Below are 13325 nucleotides of genomic sequence, written 5' to 3' on the forward strand. Positions count from 1 at the left end.
TTCTCCATGTGTCTGTGTGGGTTTCCTCCCTCATCCCAAAAACATCCCTCAAAAATAGACCTTAGACTACATTAATGACATATGACTATGGTAAGGACATTAGAACATGAGCCCTTTGAGGGACAGTAAGTGATAGGACTTTGGACTTTGTAAAGAGCTGTGTATTATGTCAGAGCTATATAAATACTGGATAATAATGTTTATCTATATATATAAAATCAGATGTATGCATATATGTGTGTATGTGCCACCATCACTCGAAAACGCATGAAGACATTTCAACCAAACTTGCCACACATATGACTGAGACTCATGTGAATGCACCACTGTGGTATATGTCAGAGCTATATTTAGTGATCACTAGGAAACCCATGGAGACATTTCAACCAAACTTGCTAGACAAATGACACCGCTGATCTTTGTACAGCGCTGTGGTATAGGTCAGAGGTATATAAATTTATAATATTAGTGTGTGACTGTGGGGGGACATTGGAGTGTCAGCTCCTCTGTACAGAGACAGATGGGTCCAGCTCAGTGTTTCATTGTACAGGACTGTGGTATATGTCAGAGCTATATAAATCTATATCTATAAAATTGTATGTATGTATGTTTGTGTGTATGTTCCACCATCACTCGAAAACGCATGGAGACATTTCAACTAAACTTGTTATACATATGACTGAGACTCATGTGAGTGCACTGGTCATCTTTGTACATCGCTGTGCTATATGTCCGAGCTATATTTTGATGTATGTATGTATGTGTGTATGGGATCACTAGAAAACGCATCGAGACATTTAAACCAAAATTGCTAGACATATTACTCAGACTCATGGGAGTGTACTGCTGATCTTTGTACAGTGCTGTGGTATATGTCAGACGTATATTTGCATGTATGTATGTATGTATTGCTCAGTGACAGTGTGCCTTTTGCTTATATTTTTACATACTTTTTTTGGACTCCTTAACAAATTTCTGGCCTGTAATAATCCCTTTGAGAAAACGTAAGGCAATTGGCCGAGTGCAATCAAAGGTAAAAAAATGAAACAACACCGTAGACAAGAAAATGACTGTAGCTTTATTTGATTCCTTTTCCTGTATAATATAAGATTGCAATAAATAAATACCCGGGCAACGCCTGGTTATCAGCTAGTGCTAAATAAAAATGGGTGGCTCAGTGGCTAGCATTCTGCCTTTGCAGCGCTAGGTCCCAGGTATGAATCCCAGCCTGGAGACTATCTGCATGGAGTTTCTATGTTCTCCCAATGTTTGCATGTTTCCTCTCACATCCTGGAAAAGAATGCAGTTAGACTAACTAGCTTTCCTCCAAAAATTAGCCCTAGACTGTGGTAATGACATATGGTAGGAATATCGCAATGACTATGGACATTACACAACGCTGCATAATATGTAGGTGCTATAAAAATACAAGTTAATAAAAAACATTAAATCCTAATAGCATTTATTATTTTCATTTAGAAGAAGCATATTTTGTCTACCTGCTTTTTGTTCACAAATCATTGACCAGCTTCTCAAGGTGTATGCCAGATAATAAAAAAGGCAAAGCTGTATTTCTATATTCATAGTGGGAAAGATTGTACTATGTGAGGTGCTGTAGCCAATGCTTGCAGTATCTCAGCCCTCCCCCCATCCATCCTCCTATCTCTCCAGTAGTGTATTGCCTAGCCAGTGCTCAGGGTCTGCAGTGGTGACAGCCTCTCTGCTGCTGGGCTGCTCATAGCATGTCATATACAGGAGCAGGGTGGGCTCTGCATTGCTTCCAGTTTTGTAGATGATCAGTTATCTGTATATAACAAGCCTTAGTTGAGTAACTGGTCTCATTATTGTACTTTTGGGAAGCTGTGCAGGCAGATTTGTACAAGACTGAGCTGGCAGTGCTCCAAACATGGTTGCTGCACACACTTCTCATTCTTCCTCCTCTGCAGAGTGGATTGCCTGCCTTGATAAAAGGTACCTTCACATGTATTGTAGTGTATGCATGATGTGACCGCTCTGCTGCATAGCCTGTCTCTCAATGCATGCTAATTACCCAATGCTGGTTGTGAATGGTGCATGGTGGGATATGTGTAGTCAGGGGCATGCATGGCTTTCTAATCCAGTGTCATGCTCATGTACATATGGTGGTCAGTGGACAGCACCGGTGCTGATCTGCTCTCAGCCATTTACGCTTGGTCTACAGTTTGCCCTTGCTGTTGTTATTTCCTGGGAATCAAGGTCTACTGCTTTGCAAAAAAAAAAAAAAAAAATCAATACACTCTCTCTGTGCATTAGTGAAATGTGCTAATAAACAGTGAGTTAGCAATTTAAAGAGAAAATCTGAGATGGAGCAGATAGGCAGAGAGAATGTGGCCCTATTGATACAGATATGGGGTGACGGAGAGGATTTGCAGCATACATCAGCTGATGCAGAACCTCTTGGGAAATACTCGTTACCCTGTGTTCCTAATCAAGCAGTGTATTTTATTACAATCACGTCTACTACCTCTCATTTAACGCTTTTTGTGATGACTGTATAATTTGTTTAATAAATGATCTGAAATGAATGGCCATCAGTTCATTAGCCATTATCTCAGCTTGGCTAGAAAATAATAAACTTAGTAAATTGTTCTATATTTCAGATCTGATGTACAGTATGTATATAAAAAGACAGAAATGTGTCATTCATTTGTATTTCATCCTGGTAAAATATTAACCTAAACTGATGTAAAGGATACATGGCAGAATAATATTTTTAAGGTCAAGTTACAGATGGTAACTTAGTCTTTTATAGTATATAAGGGTATTTGTGTGTATGTGTTTTTGTGTGTATATATGTTATGAAAACAAACCATGTATTTGAAAATTATTTAACTACTTCATTTAGTATATTATCTGTTAAAGTAAACCTTAACACAATTATTCACTCTAAGATATGTCAACAGTATAAAGAAAAATAAAAGAAGAGCTGAAAGGATTTAACTTTTCTGGAAAAATGCTGCTACAGGCTACCTGTAGTGCTGACATGTGACTGATTGCTAAGTCACTTGGTAATATGGTGGGATCAGCCAAAATAGACCTGGCTGTAAGATTTATTCTCAGGCAGCCTAGTCTCTTCACTTGACACATGTACTTGGTAGACACTATTGGGCCTTCTGTGGGTAGGAAATTGTCGTGATTGTGTGAGTTTCCTCCAGGTACACCGGTTTCCTCCCACAATCCAAAAAAAATGCAGTTAGGTTGATCCCCCCCCTCCCCATATGGACCTTGGTAATGACATATGACTATGGTTGGCACAATAGATTGTGAGCTCCTTTGAGCGACAGCTAGTGACATGACTACAGACTTTGTAAAGTGCTGCGTAATATGTCAGCGCTATAAAAATAATAGTTATTAATAATTATAAATATAATAATCCTCCAGATGGTTTTATCTTGCATTTGAGGTCAGTTCAACATATTTCTAAGACTTCCTTCACAGCTGCCTCTAATCCACTTTTGACCTCCTTTTGGCGCACACTTGACCTTTTCACAAATTGCTTTTTTATTTCTATTGATTGGTAAGAAGTGAAAGGCAGATCATAATCAGACAAAAGCCCAAATATACAGACCATTATTCTATTATCTCTGTCCATTCTTGGATGAGTGCCCTGCAAGATATTTTTGCAGCAAATATTTGGCAGCCAAAAAAATAATCCCAGTAAAATCCTGGTAAAAAAACCTTGAACTTTTTATTTCGGAGGCCTGGGTTGGCGGAATATTTTTAATCTAATATTATAGTTGCACTTAAACTTTATAGTTACGATTTGCTGTGTGCATCAATATTTATTACAGGTTATGTTTCAACTTTTTGTTTAAAGGACTTTTACTATTAAAAATACTGGACCTGCAGGCAAAACAGTCCTACCACAGAACATACATAAATGCATGGTAACCACTGTGCCTATCTAACTTTGTGCCATATGGCCTACCCAGCCAAAGCAAAGTCTTCCCCTCTCTCTCCATTTGTGTTGAGTAGATTCTTGCTAGCATAGATAGAGAGTGGGAAAAAGATCATCAGATGTTCAGATCAAAAGTTGGTTTATGGGTAGGCCACATCAGATCTGCCTATCTGACATTATAAATATCTTCTTTTTGTGAAAGTAGACAGAATGCCATAACAAATAAATATATATATATATATGTTTCACCTGAGAAGATTGACAGTGGTTTCCAATCATTTGGTAAGCCCTCCTGTATGGCAATGTTGTGTACGTTTTTATATACATCCAGTCTTATTAACCAAGAAAAGATCAAAGTATTTATGTTGATTTTAAATGCATTGCTGGATCTATTTGGCTTCCTGGATCTTATACCTGAACTTTAAATGGAGCCTCATCCCTTATTTGAGATTAGGCCATCTCTTCCCACCTGCTAATAAATACCTAAATGGCCAATAGAGGCTCTGATATTTGTCCATTAAAAGATGTGGGAACTGGTACAAGGAAGAGGAGGTGGTGTTGCATCTCACCTTGCTAATAAATAAAGATACCTATGTGGACCTTGGGCCTTGAACTCAAGAGGCCTTACAGAGACAAAGGCATTTGAGGTACCCCAGTGCACCAATTAAGACAGTTGTTATCTTAGAAACATTTTTGGTCAAGTCACGTTAACTTTAACGTGCAGTTGGTAATTTGTAGCACTGTAAAGAGCAACGACAGAAAAGATAGGCACTGCCTTAGTTTTTCTTTTTTTGCCTCCATAATGTGTATGTAGCCAAATTGTAGACGTGTTTTTTGGATAACCAGTAAGGGCTGTGGGACACACCATGTTACCATTTGGGTACTTCTGGAATCAAACGGCTAATGGAATAGAATGACAGTTTTCCCAGCTCTTTGTCAATAAAAGTTTTCCTGTTCAACATGCAAATTTACCTATACTTTTTTCCACGAAAACATGTCCCTACACACTTAAGTCTTTTCACTATAGCTGCTTACACACGTGTGCACTGTTTTCATGCTCATCCAGTGGGTAAGCCTTTACCTTAAGCTTCACATATCCATCTGCAATGGGACTATTTGTTGTAGTAGACCTGTATATTGAACATCCCAACATACAGGACTACATATATTTAATAATCTTTTGCGCCATGAAAATAGTACTTGCTGCTATGATCTTGAAGGAATGTCCCAGTACATTCTATTATAATATCTGCATTATATTCCTGAACAGATGGACAATGAACTTCTTTTATTAAGTTTGGTGAATTTGGAAAAAAGGGACCAAATGATAATTTTACTTTAGACCACATAACAAAAATATTGCACACAGTATTGAACTTTTCAATCCTTAGGATGTTAGTGTATTTTGTGCTCACTATAGTGATAAAATTCAAGTATAGTGAAACAATAAAGATAAAGCAAAAGTTTTTTAGGCAAACGATGCAGAACCATCTCTTTCCTATTTTGCGTTTTCATTTTTAGCTGATATTGCAAGAACCTTAACTTATGAGCCCACAGGGAACTTGTGTATCCAAGGGTATGATTTTTTTTTTAGTGTTAGGGAGTTGAAAAAGGTTACCTATTAGGATTTTTTTATAAAGTTTGTTTCCTATTGTGGAGATTTTCCTTTATATACTGTTCTTTTGACACTACAAGAAGGGAGAGGAAATCTATTCAAAAGAAAGGAAAATTTATCTCTTAAACAGTTGTGGCCACAAGAAGTGTCCCTACAGAACAAATTAGGGAGAAAGGAGAGATAGTGCAAGCAGAGTAAAGATGGGAGAACATGGAAGAAAAAAGAAGAGAAGAAAAAGGTCAGGTACAATTGCTGGAACTAGGCTTGTCAGCAAGGGAGCCCGATGCAAGTGAAGGGTCTGGTTCACCCATAAAGAGATACGGGTGCAAGTGAATGGTCTGATTAGCCAGCAATGGACCCAGGTACAAGTGGGGCCTGACCATTCACTTGCACTTGGCTCTCTTTCTGGATAGCCTGATGTTACCTGGCTCCCTTGTTTGCTAGTCATGTGCAATTGAAGGTTCTAGCTCCACTTACACCTGGTTTCTTCCCTGGCTAGCAAAGTGCAAGTGCTGGATCTGGACTAGCAAGCAAGAAAACCAGGTGCAAGTGAAGGTTCTGGTTAGTCCGCAGGAGAGCCAGATGTAAGTGGAACATGACCCTCTATTTGCACCTAGCTCACTCTCTGGCTATTCTAGACCCTTCACTTTCTCCTTTACTGGTTAGTCCTGACCTTTGGCTAAACGTTTGTAATATTCTGAGACATGAGGGTTGGGAGACCCAGAAAGTTTACCCAGTATCGGACCCAGAAATGTCTGATGCTAGCTTGATCACTGAACAAACAAGACACATACATTCCCCAGAATTTGAGCAGCCCAATAAAATATGTGCAATTAAAATCAACATAGATCAGAACTTATAGAACTTGCCCATATTAGGTAATAATAAGCAATGTTGACAATTGGAAACACTTGGTATTGCTTAAAATGAGGTCCCCATATCTATAGAAGAAAATCAAGGAATGATACTTGATCCTGCTATCACAGTAGGGAAGTAATATAAAATCCTGGTGGTTTTGGAAAGGAAAGAAGTCATGAAACCTTACTTGTTTCTACGGGCAACTTATTAGTGATTTTCCAGTACAAAAGCACATCGGGGCCAAATAAAGAAAACTGCAAAATCGGCCTGTTACCTATTAACAACCATGAAACAAAACTAAAATGTGGTTTTGATGGACAACAGCACAATGCCCTTGATTCATCATTGAAATCCGCGATCGCTGGAAGCGCGATAATACGCGCGACCCGCGATCGCGGATTACCGCGGTCCGGGACTCGAGTGCGCGCGTCCACTCGCATCCTGAATCTGCCGGCCGGATTCCTGCCATGCGCAATGTGCGCGAGCTTTTCCGGTTGTTGAATAGCGCGATCGCGCACGATTCCGGATCGCTAATACGAATGCGCGACCGATAATCCGATTTTGCTTGATGAATCAGGGGCAATGTCTCTTTTCTCCAAGGTGTGTAAATTAGCCATTGGCCTTGTTTATCAAAGAGTATAGGTAGTCAACATGTTGCCTAATTTTAAACAGATTCAGATCTAAAAAATAGATGGAAAATACAACTGAAAATATGATTGCATAGCTGCTGAGTTTCAAAGACTAACCTTTATTTGTAACCATATCTCTATGTTCTGTGTTCTTCCCCATCTGTCCCTCATTTTGGTCTAATCTATAGACTTCTATGAAAAATGTAATACAACACTGTTTTGTTATACAACCCTACATCTTTCCTCCAGCCTCTATATTAATAATTGTATTATTGTAGTAGTAAGGAAAGGTAGTGGTAAAACATTTGCATTAGGGTGTTGACCCAATCATTTTTTAGGTATTTTTTTTTCATAGTCCACATAATTGGGTTATAAAAGGGGTTTGTGTTATGCATACATACTTTCTGCTAAAATGTTTCTCTTTTTCTCTTCTTAGAAATTTGGAAGAAATCAAATTAAGCAACCTGGTTGCTTTTGTAAATGTGGCACCTTGTTGTGTTTTAATATATGTAATTGTATGATTGGATGCTCTATGGTTCATTACTTTCCTGTTGTAATTAATTGCAGAAAGTCACAAGGAGAGTTCAAACTATTATTTGTTTGTATCATAGTATATATTCAAAAGTTTTGATACAAACTCTTACATGTATAGCAGTCTGTAGATCTGTTTAGAGTATGGAAAATACACCTTTGTATTACTCAGTACACCATAAATTCTTAATGAGTGCTAGGCCTCTTCCCCAGTCTCACAGCATGGCACCCAGAACTTCTGTGATCTATTCCTAGTGTTGTGTACATCTGTTGTACAAGCCCTGCAGGTTACAATCACAGAAGAGCATTGTGGACCTTTAAAATAAAACAGGCTCTGCAGACAACTATTGTTATTGCTTGAATTGTGTTTTTTCCCAAGGTAAATAAAATGTGTCACTCAAGTTATACAGTTTAAATACCAGAATAGTGGTATTTTCTTTGACATAGTTTACTTTGAAAATATTTATTCTTTAAAAGAACTTCTGCTGCTGATAGTCTACTAAAGCAGGAAAGTTTCACCTAGAACACTTATACAGCTAGATTTGTAAAGCAGCAAAACTTTCCATTTGTACATAGCCCAGGTGTGTAACTAGTTTCAGAAAAGGATTCTGGCTTGGTCTAAAAGTTCCATAGCTTACACATGTCCTATGTATTTTAAAAGACTGTCACAATGATAGAAGCAGATTCTCCTGTACATTATTGCATTCCATATGCACCTTATTAGGTTGTGTTTAGCAACTTTGTCTAAATCAGCCATTTTAAAAAAATATTTACCCATGTGGAACCCTTAAAATAATTACAGGGTTGTGTTGCCAATGCAGTGGGAATAATATGGCTTACATAAGTGTTCAGTTGGAAGAATGTTACCCTTACAGTGGCAATTAGAATGCCAACCTTAAAGATTGCCAACCTTTTAGAGTCCCAGGTTGACACCAATTTTCTCTCTGAGCTCCAATCCTCCCTATTCTCTGCAATTCACTTGTCAAAAAGCAAGGAGTGACTTGAAATACCATTCAGGTCTTCAGTAACCTCTTCTATAACTACTATATACACAACTCACAGTACATTTGTCAATGGGTCAATGGGAAGAATGCCCCATACATTGCTGGCCATTGGGAATGCTGCCACCTTTACAGATGGCCAAAAAGATCATTGGAATCTGTTAAACTGACCTGATAGTCACAAACCGTTCATTTCTTAAGGAACCACTAGCAACCGCTACAGGAACCCCGGTTGAGAAGCATTGGATGTAATGCCACAGCCAAGGATCCAGCTGAGCTTCTAAAGAACACAAGTCGAGCCCCCAAAAAAACAAAAACAAAATTTAACTAAGAGTGCCAGTTAAGGCACCTGTGTTTATGTCAATTATCATGTGTGATTGTCAGGTTTTTATCACTTTAAACATATAATTACAAAGAATGTTGCATCATAAAAGTAAGATGGGTTGATAGGTGGTGAGAACTTGTAAGTCTTGTAAAATGCAGGCGAGGTCCTGTAGCTGCACAGTAACAGCCAAACTCAGTAACACAGTGGGGGTTTTTGAATGTGAAAAATTCTGTTTCGAAGGTAATACTTGTAAATTCACCTCTGGATTTTTGTGGATAAATTCAGAATGAAAGCTGTAAATTAATGTAGGAAATGCTGAGGGGAGTCAAAAAAGCTCTTTACTGTTAGAATACATGAAACTATCTCTCTTTTCGCTTGGTTTTCTTTATATACAGTTTAAACAGAGATCTACAAGTAAAACGGATAGCATGTTGACTCCAATACCATTCCTTCACTTCAATATCAATCTCTTCTGCAATAAAACAAACTTACCTGTTTGCGATCTTTTCATGCAAAGCTAAGTGTAGGATTCTGGGATATTCCAGGTATCCCATCATTCTGGCCTGGCCAATTGAAATGATCCAGGATCTGACACTCATAAGAAGACTGGGATACCCAATGGAGGGACAACAGATGAATGTTGATAAAAATTGTGATCAAGCAGGTATGTTTATTTTATTGCAGAAGGGACATTAACTGTTCTATCTACAATGTAGGGCCAGACTGGTCTCAGTATAACCTCAGATAACCTTTTAATCAAAATGAACTCAATAAAAGCCTCTGCTGTGATGCAAGTACAGCCCCCCCCCCCCCCCCCCCCGGAAGTTGTCTTAGTAACTGTCATGAAGAAGTAATCTTTGCCACCAGTGTCTGATTCTTTTTATCAAGGTAGTTTTTGGAACACCACATCTGGCTCCTCCAACACGCCTCATCTAAAATATAGATTATTATATAGATAAAAAAACATAAGAGTATTTGTGTATAAGTCCATATTTTGCATGATAATCATTGGAGCAGGGTTGCGCTCTGACTGAACCAATGGAACTCTTTTGGTAAGCTGGGAATTGGTGTTCTATGGTTGCTCTTTTATTAAATTACATGTGCAACTCAATTTCCTAATGATCCTTAAAGTGCATGATATCACTTGTAAAAACATGCAGGAGAGGAGATGTAGGTGTGAAGCCACTAATTTTAGCTCAGGAAAAATTTGCTCACTCCAAGCTCCAAATCATATGCAGTGTAATTTGAAAAACAAAAACTTGGCTGAACTTTACATTGCAGCAGATTGTGGTAATCATGCTTTTTTCTGCACTTTACTAGCCCTGCAGTGTGATTATTTTTGTATGCCACCCCACATACATTACAATGGACTTTTCATTTTTGCACCTTATAAAAAAACGTAGATTCACTGTGAAAAAAAACTACTCTTTTGCTTGCCGTTGCAGCAAGCACCCTTAGAAGTCTGTTGTCTGATTTTGCTCCCAAAACAAAAAGGTTTTTTTCAGCATAAATGAAAAGGCAGCTTACATCAGCTGGAAACAGATTGGTGAGTCCTCGGAGTCTATAACTCAAATTCGCACAGATGAAACAGCAAAAACTGCTTTTTCTTTCAAACACAGCACAGTTTCCACAAAGGCTTGTTTGCAGCCTGCTGAAATTTCCTCCTTTTCTTCCATGTTAGCACACCTGTACTCTTATAGCAGACCAGCAGTCTGCTACAGCTAAACCACTGGGTGTACCCTGGGTGGAATGGAAAGGCCCACAAAGTACCTTCCTTCCCATTTCAGAGTCTAGAGACCTAAAAATAAATTAAACAGTAGCAACCCCCTGCAGATTTGCTTTCCTTACTCCTGGACTTACATACCGGTACACCCTGGATTAAAGGAGCCCATGTACTAAACAATGGAGAAATATATCTCCCATCCGGAATGTATTCCTGTGGTCCTGTAAAAATGTTTTTTTAGGAGATACCGTACTCTCTAGTGCAAGAATTTTAATAATACAAGAAAACAATTCTAAAACTAATAAAATAGGAATACAATAAAAGTTCAGGCACCAGAAGAATTATTGTAGCAATAAAATCCTCTTATTTTGCCTGGTTTGTATCCCAGAAAACATCTCAGAAAAGGCAATATCCTAACCCGAATTTCTGGCGTTGAATTAGTGTAGGTGGGTAGCTATAGGAACATGGTAGTTTATATTAGTAGAAGTAGCACAAGGTTGTATTGTTGGGACACAACTGAAGAAAGTGTTATTAATAATGGAATAACTGGATTGGCTTTGGATTCAAATTTCTAATCATGGCATCTGAGGACCTCTAGTGTTAACAAATGCTTAGTGTTTATAATGAATTCATGAAAAGCATAAGATGACTGTTATCAGCACAATTCCAAGTACATAAAGACTTGCTTTATGGATTCTAGAATTAAAAAAAACACTTAAAATTATCTTTTAAAGAAAAAAATTATTGCTTACCTGTCCTGCCATTATCGATCAATTCCACTTTGTTGAAGAGTTTGGGTTTGCTGCAGAGTCTTCAGCATCAAAGTCTTCCAGCAGTATCAGTTTCCTGGCCCCCTCGGCTCTTTATAGCTCTATGTGTCGGTACAATAGTGATATCTAAAGGATATCTTTAGGACCCTAAATTCTGAATATTTTTTAACCACCATATTTCTTTCAAAGCACTAAAGGCTGGTTTGCTTTAAACTTTTAACCTGAATAAGGCTGATTTAATAAATTGGTAATTCGGTATGTGATCATATTGCTAGTAGCATCTAATAAGAACATACTTGTCAGTCTTCTAGTCTTGTCAAAATAGCCAACTTAGAAAGTCAGGGTCAGGAATTTACCTGCAGGGTTGGTGTCAGGAGCTGGGTAGGTTATCTTGTGGTTAAGTTTAGGCACGGGGTGTTGGTGGTTAAGGTAAGGCACCAGGTAGGAAGTGATTGAGGTAAGCACCAGCAAAGGGCATGGAAGTTTAAAATTATTACACAGTATTTATATAGCACAAACATATTACGCAGTGCTGTACAAAGTCCATAGTCATGTCACTAACTGTCTCTCAAAGGGGCTCACAATCTAATGTCCTTACTACAGACATATGTCATTAATACAGTCAAATTTTGGGGGAAGTCACTTAACCTAACTGCATGTTTTTAGAATGTGGGAGTACCTGGAGAAAACCCACGCTAACACAGGCAGAACCTGCAAACTCCATGCAGATCCTGGTTGAGATTTGAACCTGGGTCCTATCACTGTGAAGTGCCAGAGTGCTAAACTCTGAGCCACCATGCTGCCCAGTTTAGGCATAAGGGGCCTGATTTATTAAAGCTCCCCAGGGCTGGAAAAGATATACTTTCATTAGGCAAACCTGGAATGGGTTTCTTAAAAATCATTTGACACTTGATAGCAAATATTTTCAATCCTGGACCAGATCCCTTCCAGGTTTGCTGGATCATCCAGCTTCACTGATGAAAGTGTATCCTCTCCAGTCTTTGGAAGCTTTAATATTTGGACCCATGGTTGGAAGTGGTTAAATTTAGGCAGTAGGAGGAAGTTTCTGCACTCAGGTAAAATCAAACAAGTAAAGCTATTTTGTGTGAACACCAGTTAGACAAGTAGAATCTACTTGGTTGCCCTGAGTAAAAGACTTTCCTATGTCCTAAATGTTTATTTAGAATCATATAGACTTATACAATTAATCTTTTTATTGAAAAATACACTTGTGTGATATATATTTGTGTTAAAACCTAAAATCAGACTTTTACTAATATTTTTTTAAAGTATTTCATTGAACATTAAATCTAGGTGTTACACTAGATATATATTGCTGTACATCACTAACGTGCAGGAATTGGAGCACTTAATTCTATTAACAATCAGCTCAGTATATGTGCTGTGCGGTGTGAAGGATGTCACTTTGTGTAATCATGATGCGTCCCACTTCTTTAATGGTGGCTGTGCATCCAACCAACTCATAATGACCTTAAATTTTTTTATATACTATGTATTTGTTTTACTTTACAACATTACTATTTTATTGTTGGGCTTATTTTATTAGCATGGTGACGTGCAGTAAAACATAACATCCAGTTAGAAAACAGCTTTTATTAAAGTTAACTTTTTAAACTCCACCTCACCCTAATAATTACTTTTATACATTTGGCAAGTTACAATAAATACCAGGAGGTATAAGATCTTTAATAAAGACTGGGCTTTCTAGGTGTATTTGATTTAAAGGTATGTTCTAAAAGATCTTCGGTATATGTGGTATCTTATGTTATACTATGTTGTCCATTCTTTTTGAGACTCACATCCTCTGGGGTTGAGCACCATGTTGCACAGCCCTTGGCAATGTCAGGGGCCACATTCAAAGCTGTGTTTTAGATGAGTTGACCGCCACTGCTTTGGAGTCTGTATACAGTGGGCT

The 13325-nt window shown here is 38.1% G+C and overlaps 1 protein-coding gene across 4 annotated transcripts in view; it reads left to right on the forward strand.

The window, feature by feature from the left end:
- The first annotated feature begins 1713 nt into the window (after positions 1-1713).
- RAPGEF4 (Rap guanine nucleotide exchange factor 4) overlaps positions 1714-13325 on the forward strand; it is a 169480-nt gene continuing 157868 nt past the window's right edge. For all 4 annotated transcript variants that reach the window (XM_072418341.1, XM_072418342.1, XM_072418343.1 and 1 more), the window contains exon 1: positions 1714-1971. In XM_072418341.1, the coding sequence (XP_072274442.1) occupies positions 1907-1971 (65 nt within the window). In that variant the 5' untranslated portion in view covers positions 1714-1906. The remainder of the gene's footprint in view (positions 1972-13325) is intronic.

This window comes from Pyxicephalus adspersus, chromosome 7 (assembly GCF_032062135.1).
Source record: "Pyxicephalus adspersus chromosome 7, UCB_Pads_2.0, whole genome shotgun sequence".
Taxonomy (NCBI): domain Eukaryota; kingdom Metazoa; phylum Chordata; class Amphibia; order Anura; family Pyxicephalidae; genus Pyxicephalus; species Pyxicephalus adspersus.